Genomic DNA, 20886 nt, shown 5'->3' on the forward strand with positions numbered 1-20886 from the left:
CTGTTCTCTCTACAGGTCAGCAATAGTCACACTCCAACCCCCTAGTCCTCCAAGCATCTGCCTGGAGCGCCCAGCCCCAGTCTGCTGGACATTCACAGTATTCACAGATTCACTGCTTCCAAAGAAGCAGGACACCCCAGCGAACCAGTTTCACCTCAGATCATTGTTCTGCTTCACACGCAGCTCTTAGGTATATTTATAATGCAGACAAGTACAAGCTGATTTAACAAAGTGGAGAGATACAAGTCAGAGCAGGTAGAAGTATTGGAAACAGATGGTGGCATAGAAAATCAGATCAAATCAAATCAAATGCAAAGAGGCATACATTATGAGGCACACAATACACAATGACCAGATTGGAAATAAGCATCTGTTACCCCCTGCCTGAAAGGAAACTGTCTGAGAATGTCACCTCCTGGTTACCTGCCTTCACAACAATATTTTCAGGATAGACACATAACTTCTTAAATATTGTCTGAGCATACATTTTGCAGCGATTATGTTGACCAGTGAGCTACTGTTTCTTGGTAGATACATCATGTGCCACCCTTTAGTGAATTATTATGCATATATCTGACCCATGTGATCCTTGGAAACTCCTATGCACCTCCTGTATACTCTGCAAGTTGACATCAAGTCCCTGGGTCACTTCTCTCTCTTTACTCCCCCCGCCCCTGGGGAACGGGAAGAGAGCCACAAAGGGCCTCCTTCTCCCTCTCCTAGAAATGGGAGAGTCACATAATTAATTCCTCAAGAAAAACAAATATCAGCTACATTTGGTATCAGAATATGACCAGGAGCGGCGCCAGGGTTTTTGGCGCCCTAGGCGAGGGTCCTTCCGCGTTCCCGGGTGGCGGCGGCAATTCTGCTGCAGGGGGGTCCTTCCGCGCTCCTGGTCTTCGGGGTACTTCAGCAGCGGGTCCCGGAGCGTGTGAAGGACCCGCCGCAGAATTACCGCTGAAGACCCAGAGCACGGAAGGACCCCCCGCCGCCGAATTGCTGCCGAGAGCAGCAAAATGCCGCCCCTCCAAATCCTGGTGCCCTAGGTGACTGCCTAGGTCACCTAAATGGAAGCGCCGACCCTGAATATGACTGAGTATTTTCAGCTGATGCTTGGTTAGCAGGCATTTAGGTTTCCCATTCTCACATCTGCTGCTGTTCAGAACAACTGACCAGCACAGCCAGCACGTAACCTTTGAACCAATCACCCAGAAAAAACATTTATACCATGACTCTTACAGTGTAAGTGCAGCAGAGTTCTACCACAGTAAGGTCAGTGCAGCAGTTTTTAGCCTGAAAACTATCATATTAAAAGTAGACAACATAATAAAACTACCTTTTTCTTCAGCTGACATGATGGACACTGCAAATGGTACATTTATCTGAAAGCTACATTATTCCAGATAAGTACTAGAGTAAAGCTATGCACTGGTTCTCTTGCACAGAGGTTTTACTAGTATATCAACACCTGTAATTATTAAATCAGACTATAGGGCCACATTCTGTTTTCACGTGCAATCTCTCAGCCGCATTGCTAGCACCAACTCATATGCACACTGATCAGAGCCTGGAGCAGGTCCTGGGTGCATATTTATGTATCTGTTTACAAGAATTAATTGTATCTTTAGGGAAAAAGAAGCCAAACAGGAAAACCAGATTAAAACATAATAGAAATGAACAACAACACTTACCAGCTGGAATAAAGGGAAATGAAGCAAGCAGCAGCCATTTGCAAAACAGTCACTTTAGGGCTACAGCAGCTTGTCTCTGCCAAATTTAAAGAGACAGCTGCCAGAAAAGGATGCTGAGAAAGAGTTTTTGTTATGAGCTGGGTTAAACCTTGTTATGACTTGAGTTAAAATCTCATTAAAAACTCATGTAGGAACATGCCCTCTACTTAAGAGAGTTGTGAGACAGGTAAGGGACCATACCTAAAGCAAGGTAGAGTCTGAAAACTAGGGACCCAAGGGCAAAGGGGGCGGAGATGTGTATTGTAACCAGGTGGGGCTGGGTGTATCTGTGAGAGAAGACAGACACACAGGCCCAGATTCTCAATGGTATTTAGGCTTGTAGCTCCCAGTGATTTCAGTAGGAGATAGACACCTAAGGTACCTTTGAGGAGCTGGCTGACAGAGACAACTGGAAAAAATCTGAGTAGAAGCCTGTAAGCACAGCATGGCCCACGACCCTAGAGCGAGGGCCTAGGTCAGGGTGCTGGCTGAAAAGAAGCACTCCTTTTGCTTTCCATTCCCTCTGCATTTACAGAAGCAAGCCTTTGCACATTCCTTGTAAATAAGCAAGATGGCATTAAATAAAATACCAGACTCCATCATCAGTTCCTGCTCCCAGCTGGAACAACCTGAGGGCTACTTTGACTAGCCTCTTGCATAAAAAAAAGGGCAATAACTTTATGGTGACCAGATAGAAAGTGTGAAAAATCGGGACGGGGGTAGGGGGTAATAGGAGCCTAGGTAAGAAAAAGACCCCAAAATCGGGACTGTCCCTATAAAATTGGGACATCTGGTCACCCTAAGTAACTCCTGTAAGACAGTAAGCCTCCAGTGCTGTGTCTCAGCAGGAGTGAATCAGTCACTAAGAGAGGTTCTTTTAGGGAAGAGGGCTGCTTTTCTTTCTCACTCTCATAACCATTGCAGTTATATGTGCTATGACACAGTATTGCCGAATAAAGGATTTGCTCTCTGGAAGTTCGGAACGTTTCACTTATTCATACCCTTTTCTCTTCCATACCTTGGTTCTGGTTGGAGGTCTAATTAAACTCTTAAATCGGACCATTTTTTCGCATCCACTTCTACCTTAAGATGTCAGGGAGCTTTTCTATTATGGCTCAGTAAATTAATACTAGACTTAATATACTGAAGTCAAAATTACAGCATTGTCTGTGACAATGTTTTACTAAAGCAAGTAAATTACCTTGTAATCACATGCGTTTGCACTGTGAGCATTTTAAATAAAGCTGAATATTTTGCTGTTTAAAAAAAAAGACTGATTTGGTCAAAAATATTTTTCTCTGTCTAGAATGCTGGCTATGGTTATATTTCCATAAGAACTAGTGAGATATCGCCATGTAGAAGATCATTATTTGTAGTAACCTCACAATGATATGAAAGCATATGAACAAAGGAAAAGAATAATGTCCTTGAGCTGAAAACTTAAGGTCTAGATGGCACAAGTTGTTAGATGCATAAGACCCTCTTGACTTCAATGGGAACTTGCAAAATTGGGCTCTAAATCTGCAGAGTTATCATTATTATGTCATGAAATAAATATGAAATAACACAAAGGGGTTATGTACGCTAACAGAGTAACCACATGACATTAGAAAATATAAACCATGATTTCTGGCTTTTCAGAACCAATTTCCAAACACTGGTGATGTAAAACAATGCAATAGCCTTTGGAATTAATGTGGAGTTCTTTCAACAGCTCTGTGTCTTGGGCTTTGAGTGGGGAATCAAACAGACCGCTCTCTCATCTTTGCATCTGGTCGCATCCCGTTTCCAACAAACATCTTATTATTGGTGGCAAGATTATCCTTGCCAGTGAATATTTGGGGAAAGCGCAGGGATATGCAGAGTGGCCAATTCCAACCCGAAAATGATGAATCAGGCCTCCAAAAATAATTACAAATTGTGAAATGTTACAAAAATAATTGTCAGGTACATTTTCTTTGCTTTCTGGCTTCCGAGCCCTTGGGGGACACTTGGGTCACATTTTCAATCTTCTCTACGCAACCACAAGGGTTAGACATTTACTTTTTTTTAAAATAGAAGCTGATATACTGATGTAATTCCATCAATCCCAGAGCTGGGCCTTTAAGAATGCCCCCACCCCCAATCATGAGATGCTTGTCATAAAACCATGAGAGTTGGGAACACTGGACTGCATTGCTGAGAGATACCGCAAATGCAGGCATGACGTAAGCACCTCCAAAATGTTCAGAGTTCCTATTATCTGCTACACGTCTAAAATTTGGGATGCTTATCTGAACTCAGACTTTAAAATGGGATTGCTTTCTCTCTTTTTTTGGGTAAAATGGCTTGTTGTTTAGCTAATGCCTTTCTAAAGGTCCCATTCTGATTTTTTTTTAAATAATGGCATAATCCCAGTGCACTCTGAAATGAATAAATTATGGATGCAGATCACATGCAATGTACAGTACAGCCTTTTCTCTCTCTTCTGGTAAATGTATCTGCATACCACAAACTTTGAACTTCGGGTTCTTTATATAGTCCTAGATAAATATCACCTACGAACAGTCTCATATACCATCCTGGAGACATGAGACTGAACTATAGACATAGATTACCGTGGCCCACGCCCTTTATCCTTCCCACAGTCAATGCAAGATTAAATGCAGTCTCGGTATATGAATAGCTGGCAGCTTGTACAGTGTTTTGGAGTGTCTAACACCTCATTGGCAGAGCTGCTGGCATATGTACAGCTATGAGACTCATTGACGAATTACAGTTCCAGACCTTGAGGACTCTGCTGCATTTGCTAACTAACCGAGAGGCCTTTGCACGACCTGTAACTGAGAAGGGGAAAAAATTCATCCTAGTGCAGCCTGATTACAGGCAGAGGTGCTCCAGAAACAGGAAGTAACAAATCACAGAGAACGGAGAAGTCAAGCGAAAGTCAGATTCCTGGCTACGTCTGGCCTCGTTACACGAAATGGAATTTGTTTATGCACTGCTGGTGTTAGTACTGGCAGTTTTCATTGCTGCTTTCATATTGTTAGTCGTGGGGACAATTTATTTTGATCTCTCCAACTCAGAAATCCCTCTTGGAGTGGACCAGCCTGTAAAGCTCCGAATCCTTCATAGTATTTTGATTGGCACAGCGGTTCTGGTGAGTTTGCCTTGTCTGACACAAAGGATTCCGACAGGTGGGGTGCTTAGGTGAGCATGTAAATGTCACTCTAAGCATAATGCAAATGCCGGAAATAGGAACCCTGCCAGATGCATTTACTTGCGGTGAAAGCTACCAGAACAGGAACCCTACCAGGAGCACATTGCCCTGCAGGCAGGTTTGGTGTTAGGGGGTAGCAAGCAGGGCAATTGCCCAAGGCCCCATTCCACAGGGGGCCCCAGATTGTGTGGCTCAGACCCCGGTTAGTGTGGCTTGGCCTTTGGCAGAAATCCAATGTGTGAGCAGGTAAAGGAGGCTGGGTGGGGTCCCACTCTTTAGTTTCTGCCCTGGGCCCCAACAAGTCTATGGTGGGCCCCGCCTGCAGGCAGCATGATGCTCACACAATGTGCTCTCCCTGCTAGTTTCTGAAGGGAGAGTTCTGGAGCACTTTCCCCCCACTCATCAGCTGGTGGCAGGAAGGGCAGGAAAGGTCCGGGGGTGGGGAGGCAAAGCTCAGCAGAGGGCAGGACCCAGGCACAAGAGGCACCTATCTGTGCCCATTGCTCTCCAGCAATAACCTCTCCAACCTGTGGCTTATGGGGAACTCTGCAATGACAGCAGACCTTGGTGATCTGAGACATTTCTGGTCCAGTCAATCGATATTAGGGCGAACTGAAGGAAGCACAAGAAATCCTTTAAATAGAAAATGGCTCTATGACTCAATGTATATTTCAATCCAGGTATTTAACCTCTGCAGATTATTTTAAAATAAAAGCAAAACAAAACAAAGACATACTTGTTTCTCAGCCGGGAATATCCAGAGTTGCTATAGCCCAAATGGCGTGGAATTCTGTAACACAATGCGAATTTACAGTTCATGACAAGAATGTAATGAGTCATTTTGAATTTTTAACAACCGGGTTCTGGATTTTCCAGCTTCCCAAACCAGAAAATCCAGTTGTCTCTCTCTCTCTCTCTTATTAACCACACATTGGCTGCTGTATGATAAGTCAGCTTTACATGCAGCAATATAAGTGACTGGGTTTAGAACATTTTTAAACTGGGAATAATTAAAAAAAACCAAGGCATATACTGAGGCAACAATATTGTTTGCAGTTGTTTTATTTCAATTGTTTTGGTAGCTAGAAAATACGACCGTACAAATCAAGTCACCCAGTGTTTATATATAATCAAAAGCACAAGGATTAGCTTCTTTAAAGTTACCAGAGCCTTATAGAATTTAAATCACTACTTTACAGAGTCTGCTTAGTTTGGTTATCTTCAGTGTCAAGTGTAGGGAACATATTTATTTACAAGCAAATTCACTACCAGTATAACAAAATGCCTTTCTAGGTAATTACTTTACTGAGAGTAGTCATGCAGTTTGCAGTGTTGTAGCTGTGATATCCCCAGGATAACAGAAAGACAAAATGGGTGAGGTTATATCTTTTATTGGACCAACTGCTGTTGATCCAATAATGTTGATGCTTCTGAGATTACACACAGGTCTTTGCCCAGACCTGAAGAAGAGTTCTGTGTAAGCTCACAAACTTGTCTCTTTCACCAACAGAAGATGGTCCAGAAAAAGAGATGACCTCACCCAGCTAATTCTATCATAATGCAGTGACAGTTGAGGCAAATGTGACAGATATTTTTTGTTGAGAATAGATTTGGACATTAGTGGATGGATTCAAAGCCCAGTGATATCTGTAGAAGGACTCTCACTGACTTCCATGAGCTATAGCTCAGGCCCTATAACCTGTTTGAAGAGAGGGAACAATAGCCTTAGGGCACCCTGACTCTTTTTCGTGAAGTGTCTAGTTAGCTCTAATTTGTTCTTGCCCACCCGCCCATCCTTGCCTGAGACATGCAGCAGGAATGTAGTCTGAAGCAAGGCTTTTTGAATCGTGCAGCACCTTCCATGGGAACCTAAGAACTGCCATACTGGGCCAGATCAATGGTGCATCTAGTCCAGTATCCTGTCTTCCAACAGTGGCCAACACCAGATGCTTCAGAGGCAGTGAGCAGAACAGGGCAATTTCAAGTGATCCATCCCATATTGTTCGGTCTCAACTTCAGGCAGTTAGAGATTTAGGGACACCTGGAGCATGAGGTTATGTCCCTGACCATCTTGGCTAACAGCCATTGATGGACCTCTCCTCCATGAATTTATCTAATACTTTTTAAAATCCAGTTATACTTTTGGCCTTCACAACATCCTGTGACAATGAATGAGTTCCACAGGTTGCCGGGACATTGTATGGAGACATACTTCTTTGTGTTTGTTTTAAACCTGCTGCCTCTTAAATTAATTCCGATTTCAATTAACACACTGCAGTGTTAATAGTGGGGATGAGCCCAAATTCCAAGCTAATAACCTTCTGACTCAAGAGGCAAGTGACAAATACCCAGATGTTATCAAGTGAGGCAGTTTGCATCAGAAGAAAAGGAAAAAAGAGGACAGGACAGAAGATGATTGCTCTGAAGTCTCTGAGATGTATGATAGGGTCTGAGAGTGGCATAGAGGGAGTAAACCATGACACGTTCAATTTTTTGGAAGAAACAAATTTAATGGGTTATGGTTTCAATAAAATTCCAAGTAATGTGTTACAGTTTTGAGTCAACAATACCATATAGCACATTTGGATTCATAACCACGAGCCTCATATTGAGAGCTTAACGTTACTGAATATTAAACTGTTCTGGCGTCATTAGCCTGCGAATGTCACTCGCTCCCAGAAATCACCTTGCCAGGCTTAAGGACAATTGCACTGATATAACTGCCCACTGCTAACATTATCTGTGGTACAAAGTCCCAGTGAATCTAGATTAGATAATCACCCAGTGAACTGGGCTCACATTCACATTCATTCAGGGTATTTTTCCTTACAACTTATACCCCTTGTTGATTCTTGTAGACAGTGCATTAGGGCTCTGCTAATTGCTGCAAGGTTTCTTTCTTCCCTTGCTTTCAATACGTCTCCTGGCTGGAATCCTTTCATTTCTTTGCTCATACCATCACTTTACCCATAACTAGAGCTAGGCAAAACATTTTCAGACATAGGTGTTATTTGTCGAATAATGCAGTTTTGAATCGCGTTCGCGAATCTGTGACAAATTTGTGGAATAGTTTTGGCCAAACAAATTAAACTGAAAAAGTCAAAATACTCCATTTCAACATTTTCAAAACAAACCATCTCGATATTTTTGACTTCTGCATCCAAATTTGCCTAAATTTGTTTTTTTTTTAAACAGGATTTTAAAAAACTCAACACTGCAACAAAATATTTTGTTGGACCCAAAACAGACAATTTTTTAAAAAACAAAACTTTTTTTGTTCTGGGGCAAACCCACAATGATTTGTATTTGATTTCTTGGTTTGGCCAGAGAACCAAATAATCTCCCTTGCTGCAGATTAAGCCCATTACTTCTTGTCCTACCTTCAGTAGATTTGGAGAATAATTGATACCATCCTTTGGAATTTACAAAAGCATTAGAATCTATTCCTTATTTTTACCTACCATCTGGATGGCAAATTACTCTGTGGTACAGCTTGATTTTCAGCCTGCTTTTTTCTTTTAAGGGCAGACCAGGTGATGGGTACATGGTAGAATCCTTTGCTTCTAATTGCTGGTATAATGAAAAATCATTGTAGCCTGAATTCTGGTTGGTGACCTATTCTCTCAGTCCTTGTGGATGCATGCCCATGTCAAGAAAACCACCACTACAGTTGTTACTTATCTGGTCCCTTGGTGGCACTCTTAGAATAACTAAGGACTGAATAACCTAAGGAGACAGAACTCTCCAGTAAAGGGCAGAGGACCAATGATAACGCAGAGTGAGAAGATGGCTGCATAGACATTGCCTGCATTTCATTTCTCTGTGGTGCTGCTGCTGTTGTTATTTTTATGCCTGTTGAGGAGAATGGAGTTTCTTTATGCTAATCCCTGGTCTCTTTCACTCTAAACAGGGAAAGATTTTGGAGAAGCTGGGTCTGTGCAGTCAACTTGGCTTCACCCGCTATATGCGACGGGGAAAGAAATTAGGAGAGGACCCAAAGCTCTTCATCAAGGACCTGCAGTTTGGGAAGGTGCCAGTGAGGATTTACCAGCCTAGAGCACCTTCTGCTGGCCGAAGGAGAGGGGTCATCTACTTTCATGGAGGAGGCTGGATGTTTGGAAGCATTAGTAAGATATTTAACAGAAAAAATATGCTGGATAATTAAAGATAAAAAGTAACCCCATTTTTACAAACATCAAAGGGAAGTTGGTTTGGGCCTGAGATTTGGGAGAAGGTTTGTGGTTTGACTCTTCACCAGCAAATACACACATACTCTGGCAAATGTTGGCTGCAAGAAGAGAAGACTTGGTGAACATTACATGGCTGTTCCAGACAGTGGGGCAGCCTGGAAAGAGGTGTGATATCATGATGAACAAAGGGGACAGTGAGAAATGAAGCCGGGATAGTGCGTAAAGGGTGGGGAAGAGCGGGACTTAGATGGGGGAAAGGAGAGAATTGTCATTTCCCTTAAATGCATCAGAGCGCTAACAGGGTATAGAATTGCTACTACTTAGAGTGCTAGCAAGACACCAATGAAAACATTTGTTTTCCAGATTCCTATGAACCCATATGCCGCTACATTACCAGAGAAAGCGAATCAGTGGTCGTGTCTGTTGAGTAAGTAAGCCTGGTTCATTTCTATTCTAGGAACTAGTTACTCTTCATTGTGATAGCCACTAGCTGCACTGTTCTAGGGTGCCCCCCATCTCAGAGGACTATATTTTCAAGAATCCAGGAGGCTCAGCAAGATGCTCAAGTTGACTTTACGATTTTGCAGCTTTTCACCGCTTTTGTGCTGAACTAGACAGAACAGACTCAGAATAAGATTGCTATATATGAGCACATTTTGTCATCTGCTGGGGAAAAAAAACTGGAAAGAAGTTATCAGATCATTTTAATAAAAGTAAATCTGTCTTGCGCCCAGCAATTAGCATAAAGATGTCAGATATTGAGCCAAATCTTCATCTTAGTCCACAAACTGCCGTTGAGGCCTTGAGGTAAATGAAAATTTTGCCTGAATAAGAAATAAACAAGAAATATATGTATTTTCATAGCACCAATAGTAAAAAAGATTGTTGTTGTATAACAGTAGCACTTATAAGAGCTAGGTATTATGATTATAGGCATCAACCAAAACTGGGGTCACATGATGCTATAAACACAGTAAGAGACAGTCCCCATCCCAAAGACCTCACAATCTAAATAGATAACACGGACAAAACAAGTATAATTAATCCCCATTGTACGGATGGGAAACGGAGGGTTAAAAAAAGAGATTAAATGACTAAGCCAAGGTCCCTCAGGGAGTCTGTGGCACAGCTGGGAATCAAACGCGGCTCTCTTGAGTTTCAGTCTAATGCCTTAACCAGAAGACAATCCTCAGCTTTTGGCCCTGCTGGTCATAGTTTATCTGTGATCTGCAAATATAAGAATGATCGTTTGGAGGGCGGGTACACGTTTATGAGATAATATCGATGTCCATGGCTGCAAAACAACAGGAGGGCTGAAAGTGGAGGATTTTGTAGCAAATAAACTTCCAACAAATCATAATGATTTTTTTCCATTTTTATAATCCCTGACTCTTTGATATATTAGGTATTGTCTGGCGCCAGAGCACACGTACCCAGCACAGTACGAGGACTGTCTCACTGCTACCACACACTTTATGAAGACTGCAGAAGACTATGGAGTGGATCCTGCCTGTATTATCATTAGTGGGGACAGTGCTGGGGGCAATCTTGCTGCTGCTGTTTGCCAAACACTAGTGGGTAGACCAGACCTTCCAAAGGTGCATGCTCAGGTCTTGATCTATCCATGCCTCCAGGCAATAGACTTCAATTTGCCATCATATCAGCAAAACTGTGCAGTCCCCATCTTGTTCAGAGAACGTACGGCTTTTTATGTTCTGCAGTACCTCAAGGGGGATGCGTCATTTTTGGAAGATGTCCTGGAGGGTTCCCATATGCCTGTAGATGTAATACTGAAGTTTAGAAAATGGCTAAGTGCAGACAATATCCCTAAGGAATTTAAGGTCAGAGGGTACAAACCGAAGGTGCCCATCCAATCCTCAAATGAAGTTTATGAGGCTGTTAAAAAAATCTGTGAGCCAGCCTTTTCCCCACTTCTCACTGAAGATGCTGTTGTTCGCCAGCTCCCTAAGTCCTTCATCTTGACCTGTGAGTATGATGTGCTTAGGGATGATGCCCTATTATACAAGAAGCGATTAGAGGATGGTGGTGTGCCAGTGACCTGGTACCACATTGAGAATGGGTTCCATGGAATCATAAGCCTGTTTGATAAGGGCAGGTTGTCATTTCCAGCTGGAAAAAAGGGACTGGACAACATTGTAAACTTTCTCAGGAGCTTATAAAAACAATCTTCTCAAATATTGGGTCTTATATTTCCTCTGGTCTTCATATATGCCGCCAAAGTCTGGGAAGAGATCTGTAGGAACAGTATCTTATATCACATGATGAGCTGCCATGACATGGTTTCCGTTGGTGATGAAGTCCACAGGCTTGCGTGAAGTCCCTTCCGTTACTGGGTGGAATGTTGATTACACACCTACATATTTTAAATGATTTCTTTGCATCATGCTGCAAGCTTTTGTCTTTATAAATATCAGTAAATATTAAAGAAGATTTGTAATTGATTTTCTGGTTTGACCCATTTGATTCAATCATGGCCTGACTGTTAATCCTTCCATGGAGAGATATGGTGCATGTGTGCCTATGTATGTAAGTAAAAGTACACACCACCTACATCACAGCATTATAATGCAAAGTCGGTGCACTGCAGTACTTTCTGAGAGCGGTACCAGCATCCAACTTACATGCAGCTGCAGTGGTGAAACCCTTGGTCTTCTGTCTTCTGCAAATTTAAGGGTTCATTATGGATCATGGAATATTTTTCATCTCAGTGCAGAATATGACTTATATTACATTAAACAAAGATTAGCCAAACATTTTATGAGTACCTCTTTTTGTTTTGCCCAGTGTGCCACACCTGTAAATAGAATGAAACATGAAAAAAGATCATTGTTGTCCATCTAATGTGCCCACCAAAGTCATGGTGTCATGAAGTAAGCATCTTTGCTACATCCAGGGCCGGCTCCAGGGGTTTTGCCACCCCAGCAGCCAAAAAAAAAAAAAAAAAAAAGCCGCGATCGCGATCTGCGGCAATTCAGCGGGAGGTCCTTCCCTCCAAGCGGGAGTGAGGGACCCTCCGCCGAATTGCCACTGAATACCTGAAAGTGCTGCCCTGCTCCAGAGTTGCCGCCCCAAGCACCTGCTTGATAAACTGGTGCCATGAGCTGGCCCTGGCTACATCCCTCTACAGAAACATCAGAAATATTTCTGTGCTTCCATTTAACAATGCTCCACCGCTTTTTAGTAAGATCCAGTGTTGTATCAGTTTAATCTTATGTTCTATTAGGGAACTAAAATCTTCCCTTACAGTGAGACATACTTGATGATTTGCCTGCACTGTTTTCTCTTTCACCTCTATGAGTAAAAGATGTTCCCCTTATTGAAAAGTTCAATAGACTCTCTAAGGAAATCACAACCTTTTTGGGAACCATCCTATAAAATGTAGTTAATTATATCCCTGCTATTGAATTCTATAAAAGGGTTTAAAAAACTCTGTAGAAAGGATAACATGTTTGATTTTTTTTTTTAGGTTTAGGTTTAGAGTAATTTCTACAAAAACCTGCATACTTTCTGTAGTAATCCTATTGGCTGTACCCCTACTAAATTCTAGAAGCATTCCTTAAAGCTAGTCCCATTGCCCTGTCCAAATTTCAGCTCCAGTAATTATGTCCTTCCTACTCTGTCTTTGTAATGTACAGAACTGTTGGACTACTTTGTTTTCAATCCTGCTCCCATTGAAATCAGAAACAAAACTCCATTTATCTTCAATGTATCAGGAGCCTCTCTTTATTAGCAGTAGGATCTGCTGTTGCTTAGAAAGTGTTTGCATCCATTGACAATCACCATGGAGACAGCAAACAATGGAGATTCCAAGGCAGGGGAGTTCCACACATTAACTAGCTCGCCCTGCACACAAGTAGAGGGAAGCATAGATCTCGTTCTGCCTGACCTCTGCTGCATGAACGCAGAACCACCATTCACATCCCAGAAGGGGAAGGGCAGAGGAAGCATTGATTCTACAGGAGTGGACAGGAAAGGGTGCTGCTGAGACTAAGAATGCTTACATCTCAGAGGGATGTGCAGGAATGGTACCTTCCCAGCTGGAAAATAAAACCAGAGTATTCCGCGAAACTGGTTGGAAGAGAGGAAAAGGGTAAGAAGGGTTAAAGGAAAAGGGAGAATGGGAACAGAGAGGGTCAGACCTGATGCTCTGGAGATGATCAGACACCAACCTTTAGGAGAGTTTGGATCCAGGCCCGTCTCAAAAGAGGAACAAAGGCAGAACCTTGGGTGCCTTGACCACAAAGTTCACTGGCCTGCTTCCATTTCTAGTCAGGAGGGAGTACTCCTCCCACTGAGCCATTACTAAAGCAATGCCCAAGCATGATGGATGCCCAGGAATGTGGTGTAGATGGAGAGGTTCTTACAGACAACACATAAAGTGGTGGTCCTGACAACTTTGGGCCATTAAAGATCCCATGGCACTTCTCCCAAGACCAGGTATGTTCACTCCAGTTTTCTGGTTCACTTCCAGTTATGTAATTAAGTTCTGTGTACCTCCAATTCCCCATCCCTTCATGCTTTCAGGTGGATAGGAGATTCTTTGTCCTGCACTGTTATTGGATTCTGCATAAAGGATCCCAGTCAGGTGCAGCTGTATTTCAGTGGTGGATGCAGACAGCCCTGTACGAGCACATACACTTTGTAACCAGCTACTAAAATCTGTCAAGTGCCATGCTGTCATTGGGTAAAAGATGCTTTATAATGTCCATTTCATTATTTTTATTATTCATTTTTATTGTATTCTGCTTTAGCATAGCCCTGTTTCACACAGCATGGCAGCCAACCCCTGCAATCTCTTTTCTCTGATAAGGAAAACACCTCATTTCATAATGACACGTCCGACATGTTCTTCCTGGGGGTGAAGCAATACCCTATTTTAAATGCGTAAAGAAAATAAACACATTCAAGTTTTACTGGGTGCCTAAGATCCTTTTAAAAAAAACTTTAGCTCCTTTTACTGTAGGATACTAGAATTATTTATGTTCTTCACAGTCAGCCTCTCTCGTTCCAAACAGATGGTCTGTAGAAATTATCTTATATTTAAGTGGCACCTTTTATATCACTTTATGTCAAATTAATTTACAAATGGAACAAATTGTATATAGAGATCTAGCCTACATTGTAAGCCTGGGACTGTCTTAACTCTATGCTTGTAGAGGACATAGCAAAATGGGATCCTAATCTTGGCTGGGGTCCCCATGCACCACTGTAATACATAAAAAGAATATATACCCACCACTAAACTGCAGCCACCTCAGAGTGGGAACACGCAACTGTTTAATAGTACACAACAACACTGTTCAAGACCTGATTACCCTTCTCCCTCAACAAACTGCTCCAAGTAGCACCCCAATCTCCTTATAAAAAGTGCCATGGGGACTGGAATGACCACAGTTGTTCTGGATGTTGGTTTTACAAGGTAGGCAAAGAACAGCAAATCCAGTGGCACAGCAACCCAATACACCACATTGGTTCAGAGAACTGCCTCCTTTTAAAATCACTCAAACTCCTTCTGGCAGCCCCCCACTATTTCCTGGAATTGCAGCCAAACTCTCACTCAGCCTGACACCATTTATCTTATGAGATCTGATGGGATCGCAATGGGAAGAGATATTTGAAAGGTGTAGACATTATACAGGGAGAGGAATTATTTAGGGTGTTGCCTGGCAGTATAAAATAAGAGGATATGAAAAAGGGAAAACATAGGTTGCAGATCAGGAAACACTTCCTGACAGTGAGATGTATTAGACCATGAAATAATATCCCAGGGGAAGTGGAAGAGGTCCCACCACTTGAGATTTTTAAAATTAGACTGGACAAAATCCCAGAAGATATAGTGTAGGGAACAATCCAGCATTGGGTGGTAGATGGATGAAGGATCAAAATGAAAGTTGATCCTTTCCTTCCAGTAGCTAAGCCTACACTAGGTGAATAAGTGTGGCAACGAGCCATTGGTGAACTTGTAATGTCTACACATAAGAACCATCCCAGGCTTTTTAAATGGCTGGTTTTACTGGTTGATTGTAACATCTGAGCCAAGGTCTTCAGAGTAGGCCTTTTCAAGCAAAAAGTGTCTCCCAAGTGCGGGGTAGGAAGTCATTAGCATCGGGGCTTTGGGATCATTTGTAATGAGAGTCCCTGGGCAAATCTGCCAGATCTGTTCATTTTAATTCAGTTGTTCCGTTGATCTTTAGAAGGCCGAAGGGGGACATCATCAAGAGCACTCGTGAGTCACCCAGTTCAGCTGGAGTTTGACACTCTAGTAAAGTTGCCAGCAAGGGATTAACTGGATTACCAGAGTACTACGGGTTGGAGCCATGTTCTAGCCCTCTCTTCCTGTTTTGTAAGCGTGTGTTTTCCCCTACTCTGTTTGTAGATAGTTGAATGAAGCAGAATGGTTTTTGCCTGTAGTACTGTAAGCAAGAGTGTGTTTGCTTGCAGTGAGTGGTCCCTGTACAAAAGACACCTAATTGCACGTTGGGCCTTTGAAAATCTCTCCCAACGAGCAGTGGTTTCAGTGTGAATAATCGCTACGTAGCGAGTGTCTCCTTTTGGATCTCTTTTAGTTTACAAAAGACATTGGGAAACCCAGCAACAGCAGCTATGGGACTGACTTTATTCGCTTCCCTGGCCACAGAACAGATCAAACAGTCAGGAGAACCATTATGAAGAAACTTGATGTAAGTAAAAAAAGGGGGTCTCAGGGCTTGGCTATACAGAGATTTAGTACCCGGCAAGATAGAGTGTCAATCTACAGCGCACCAGCCTACTGGGAGCTGAATGGTCACATAGCCTTTGCTACCATGTGCTAAAAGTTCCATAGTGTGCTTTGATCTACTGCTGTTTGAAACCGCAGGCTAGAGGGCTGTAGATTTACACCCTGGCTTGCCATGCACTAAGTGGCCATATAGACAAGACCTCAGATTTAAGACTGTAGATGTCAGCATTCAAAACAGGCACGTGTTAAATTTAAGATTAAAATCCTGCCCAAATATGTGCATGTGTGTGTATCCGGGGAAGGTACAGAGTGATACAGAGCCATCCCACATGCTGCTTTGGGGCAGGCCGGCTTGCGGAAGAGGGAGAATACAAATCCCTCAAGACTTCTTGTAGCTCCCCCCACAGTTCCTGTTGTTAACCCCAACATGTGTGCAGGAGGAATAGGACATGTTTCCTAAGGGAAGACATCCCCCAGCAGAGTGCCTGGAGTGGATCCTGCACTGCTGCAACACAGATGTGCACATGGAAGAGGCTCCTTGTGCCCTCTTCTCACCAATGCACTCCCATGTAACAGGAAAGGATTTTGCACTAAATGGGACCCAGATCCTCCAGAATGTTAGAGTTGTCCCCAAATACCACCCCTACAATGTCTCTTCCTGCAAAATGCCCTCATCCCCAGACGCCTTGATTATTTCCTCCAGATACCTGTACTGTATGTGTGTTTTAATGCCTCAGAATACTTTAGTAACACGTGAGGATCAGTTTTTCAATTGCATACCTCACTGCACCTGCACGTGCCTGAATGGGTGTGTGTGCAAAGCTGCTACATATGTAGCTGTTTTGCAAGTGCAAAGGCAGGGGTTTGTTGGGGATTTGGCTCTGACCCATATTTGCCAGATCACCTGGGGCGCAATCTGACCTAATAGGCTCCAGCACCTTTTAAATGCTCTGCCCGTACAAGCAATATGGTTTCGTGCACCTCTCTTTACAGGGCCTGCCAAAGGAGCATCTGTTTACGCATCATGAAGAACCGAGCAACCGAAATTTAGTAACTCAGTATGATGATCATTACAACAGACATGGCTATAATCCTGTGCTGCCTCCGCTCCGCAGATGGAATGGACAAAAGCTAGCCTGGCTCCCGGAGAAATCAGATTTCCCCATTTTCGGTACTTTTGAGGGTTATCCTGGCAGTCGCTCACAGACAGAGAGACAGTCTGGTCTAGAGCTCAGCATTCAAGCCTTAGGAGCCAGAGACCTCACTAAATTCTAACATTTTGTCTCCAAATGGCTTGCTGTATCCCTTAGGCCAATTGCTTACCCACTCTGCACTTTAGCTTTTCCATCTGTAAAATATAAATAATAATGATTAATGCTTCTCCACCACAGAGGATAGTAACGAAGTTTAGTTAATGGACCAAACTTTCCTCCCATGTGCAACAGCCAACGATAATAATGCTGATATAACTGTTAGAAGAATTTGGCCTATTGGTTGCAAAATTCTTTGAAGATTAGAAGTGCCTCAGACTGAGTGCTAAGTGTTATGAACAGACAGGGTAGACTCTCTGTTAATTTCCTATTGCATAAGCACAAAGTCATTAATGTCCCATCTAGTGGTTCGAACTGGGAACTTCTGAATTTGGGGGCTGAAGTACCCCAAGCTTCATTCTGACTTTAAGTGCTTATAGTTGAAGGGGCACCTACTTAATACACTTGTGGTTTCAGGGCAAAATTTACGAACGTTCCTAAGTGGCTTAGGAACTTAAATCCCATTTTGCTGTAGGAATGGGAATTAAGTGGCTAAATACCTTTGAGGATCTGGGCCTTGGAAGTGTAAGTCTAGTTAAGTGTCTAAGTCACTTTGGCTCTTAAGTCATTTAGGTATTTTAGAAAACTGTACCCATATTCTAGTAAGTTGGTTCAGTTACCCAGGGAAAATTGTGAACTAAAATGTTAAATGTAATTACACTAACTTTTCTGTGCACCAGAGGGTGTGCCTATATACCACTGCTTTCGACTGCATGGACTTGAAACTATTCGCCTGTGTGTCATAGCTCCTCTACTGTCAACAGCTCACTGTGCTTCTCTTTCCAGTTGAGGAGTAAAGGTCTCTGGTTTTGGAGGAAGAGGGTCTAAATTATGTCCTCACTATTGTCACAAAGTTCTGAATTAACCCTATGTGCCCTGTGTTATGGAAACCTAGTTGCCATGAATTGTTTCTATTACTATGACATTTCATCATTGTTTGTTCCAGAGCCACCCACCAACTATGGCCTTTTTGAGCAACTAATGAAAAAACGGACCCACCAAGAGGCTGGAGTGATGAACAGTGTCTACACTGTTTCTTATGAGATGCCGCCTGTTTCTGCTTTTGCCGTTCGCCGACGTCCGGTCACAAATTGCCACCGGTCCCCCCATGATGGGCAGTGTCTTCCCCACAACCTCAGTGCACCAAAATGCCTTCAAGTTTCCGAGCAGCCGGTCAGAGACCTGGCAGCCATTGGCACCACGCTGTAGAGTGCTTATTGCGATACTCTAACTGCTATTCAAATACAGCATGTTGACCAAACACTAAGTCTATTCTGATCCATGTGCTATTGGCAGAAATAGGAATTAGGCTATATAGATGGAGTGGTGTCTACTGATTGGAGCAGAGCACTGGAATGTAGGGTGACTGGGTTACATTCCCAGCTCTGCCTTTGACCAGTGGCAACTCCTTAGGGTGGACTTTGTTTCCCTTACTTGAATCAGAAATCTGCATGATCTTTCTGTGTCGCTGTGAATGGCTCTGAGTTCACCTTCGTGCATCAGCTTTGCCTACTCACTGACAAAAGTCACCATCACCCAGTGCCTCTACTGAGCGAGTGACCTTATTCAGTTTTGGGGTGGGCCTTCTGTGCCGCTCCCTTGTGGAAAGAAGCAGTAGGATATATATTCCATATACAGGGAGCGTACCCTATATACTATACACATTACACAAGAGGACTGTCATATATGACAGGGGACACTTATATTAGAGTGAATACAGGATCTCTCATGAGTGCAATGGGTAAAACATATGATACACCTCTACCCCCATATAGCACAACCCGATATAACACGAATTCTGATATAACACGGTAAAGCAGGGTTCTGGGGGGATGGGGCTGTGCACTCCGGCAGATCAAAGCAAGTTCGATATAACACAGTAAGATTTTTTGGCTCCCGAGGACAGCCTTATATATCTGCCCGTTTTGCATACCTTTTGCCTGTTTTGCATATTTTTGTTTGACCTGAGCATTTATAAAATGGAGTGAGGATATTTTCCTACTTCATGGCTGTCCGTGTGGGGGTGGGTGAATAATGATTATGAAGTGCTTTGAGATCATCAGCATGGAAGGTACTATTACATAAGTGCCAAAAGATCAAAACAAAGAAATCAACACGGCCCTGTTCAGGCTAGGAAGAAATTGATGTATTTGATTGTGATTGAATTAGTTTGCAAATTTGTAAAGAGTTTGACTCATGCTTACCAGAAATTCTAAGTGCATAGCAGTGGAGTTAAATGATTTGGGTGAATAACACTTAGTGTTTCAGGATAAATAGGATTTTACTAACTCTTAGTCAGACCTGTGTTGATTACATTTTGTACTGTCCTTTACACTGTGAATTCAACCTGATCCCTTAAAGCCAGATTGTCCCATCCGAACTCCCAGCTATGGAACTACCTGTGTAAGTGCTTGCCAATGTGAGTAAGGCTGGAACAATCAAACCTGAATATGAAGTCATGCCAATCAGCCCATTGCCGAGTAAGGTGTTATTTTGAATAAAGGGTGCAGCATCTGTCTCTCAATTTTCACTTGCATTTTGCACTCAAGTACAATAATAACTTCTAAAGGGAGAAGCTTGTTGCAGAAAAACTGTATCTGTTTAGACAAGCCTTCAAACTGGGCAGAATACACAAACTAACTTTGTTTCTCTAAACTGATTTACCAAGTTCATATAATTGTGTGCATGTGGGGTTTTTTGTTTGTTTGTTTTATTTCAAAACAAATTCAGTAACTTTTTAAAAGCAGAAATAAATCAATGCTCCAGTTCAGTTTTCATGGGCAACCCTACAAAAACAAACTCAACAATAAGGAGAAAACTAGAGATGGAGGGGGAGGCCTCTTTAAAAGGCGTTGATTTTAAAAGGTTTTTGTCATTGGATATATGGCAATTTCAATATCAACAACTTTATTGTCATGACAAGTTATACAGGAGTTGTTATAAAGTCATGCATCTCTATTTAGGACAGGTTTCACAATGGTAATAGTTTTATATAGTGTGTCCATTTCTCACTATTGCTCATTTCAGATTATGGGACAGGCTGTTACAGATTGTGATATAAATATTAAATTAATAAACAAACAAATAATACATTTTCATTTTACTGACCTAATTTTTTTAAGCGGGTCTCTCTGTGTGCGTGCATGTTTTTCTGCATTTAATTTTTACCTTTCCTTAGAGATAGGACCATACAGAAAAAGCCTACTCCAGATTTTGAAACCTCAAAGTTCAGCGATATCAGATAAGCCCCTTATAGAAAAGGAAGGTCAGCTGCAACATTAGGATCAGGGTCCAGGTTTGGAATCCAACTCCTTCTCCCTTTGTTTGGGGGTGATCAAATTTGGGGTTTGGGAGTTTACATTTCTGGAGTGGGGAGGGTGACATGGTTAAATAATAGTTATTGGTTTTGAAAGGGCACAAAGAGATGAGTGAAAAGGCCCCAGGCGCTCCTATTACCATTTCTTCCCTGAACACGAGTGGTGCACAGAAAGGGAGGGTTCCAGCAGGATACTGCAAGAGATGGGCCCAAGCCACCACATCTGAAGTCCCCTGAAGTTCAGAGGTGTTCAGATCCTGGATCTGGCACAGACCCATTACCTAAGCTCCCACCGAAAGAGCACATTTAGTGTATAAACACTGTGCCACAGTCTCCAGACCAGTTATTGGTGTGGCTGGAATAGAAACGCACTGTATAGTATGAGTGTGACCCTGGAAGGAT

At 42.6% G+C, this 20886-nt stretch overlaps 2 protein-coding genes across 2 annotated transcripts; both read left to right on the forward strand.

Annotated features, from left to right (window-relative positions):
• Nucleotides 1-4541: 4541 nt before the first annotated feature.
• On the forward strand, nucleotides 4542-11875 carry LOC127038720 (arylacetamide deacetylase-like 4). Its single transcript, XM_050931561.1, has 4 exons — nucleotides 4542-4869; nucleotides 8840-9056; nucleotides 9483-9546; nucleotides 10525-11875. The coding sequence occupies exons 1-4, from the start codon at nucleotides 4693-4695 to the stop codon at nucleotides 11297-11299; spliced, it is 1233 nt and encodes a 410-aa protein (XP_050787518.1). The 5' UTR covers nucleotides 4542-4692; the 3' UTR covers nucleotides 11300-11875.
• A 1104-nt stretch (nucleotides 11876-12979) lies between these two features.
• CFAP107 (cilia and flagella associated protein 107) lies at nucleotides 12980-20256 on the forward strand. Its single transcript, XM_050931572.1, is given in 5 exon segments — nucleotides 12980-13204; nucleotides 13206-13230; nucleotides 15707-15820; nucleotides 16852-17029; nucleotides 18115-20256. Coding segments are annotated over 5 exon segments (651 nt in total). The 5' UTR covers nucleotides 12980-13133; the 3' UTR covers nucleotides 18378-20256.
• Nucleotides 20257-20886: the final 630 nt, after the last annotated feature.

Source organism: Gopherus flavomarginatus, chromosome 21 (genome assembly GCF_025201925.1).
Source record: "Gopherus flavomarginatus isolate rGopFla2 chromosome 21, rGopFla2.mat.asm, whole genome shotgun sequence".
Lineage (NCBI taxonomy): Eukaryota > Metazoa > Chordata > Testudines > Testudinidae > Gopherus > Gopherus flavomarginatus.

Coding starts and splice junctions, on each gene's coding strand:
- LOC127038720 (XM_050931561.1), top strand. CDS start 4,693: ATGGAATTTGTTTATGCACTGCTGGTGTTAGTACTGGCAGTTTTCATT. Junction 9,057..9,482: donor CTGGATGTTTGGAAGCATTA/GTAAGATATTTA, acceptor TTTGTTTTCCAG/ATTCCTATGAACCCATATGC. Junction 9,547..10,524: donor TCAGTGGTCGTGTCTGTTGA/GTAAGTAAGCCT, acceptor TTGATATATTAG/GTATTGTCTGGCGCCAGAGC.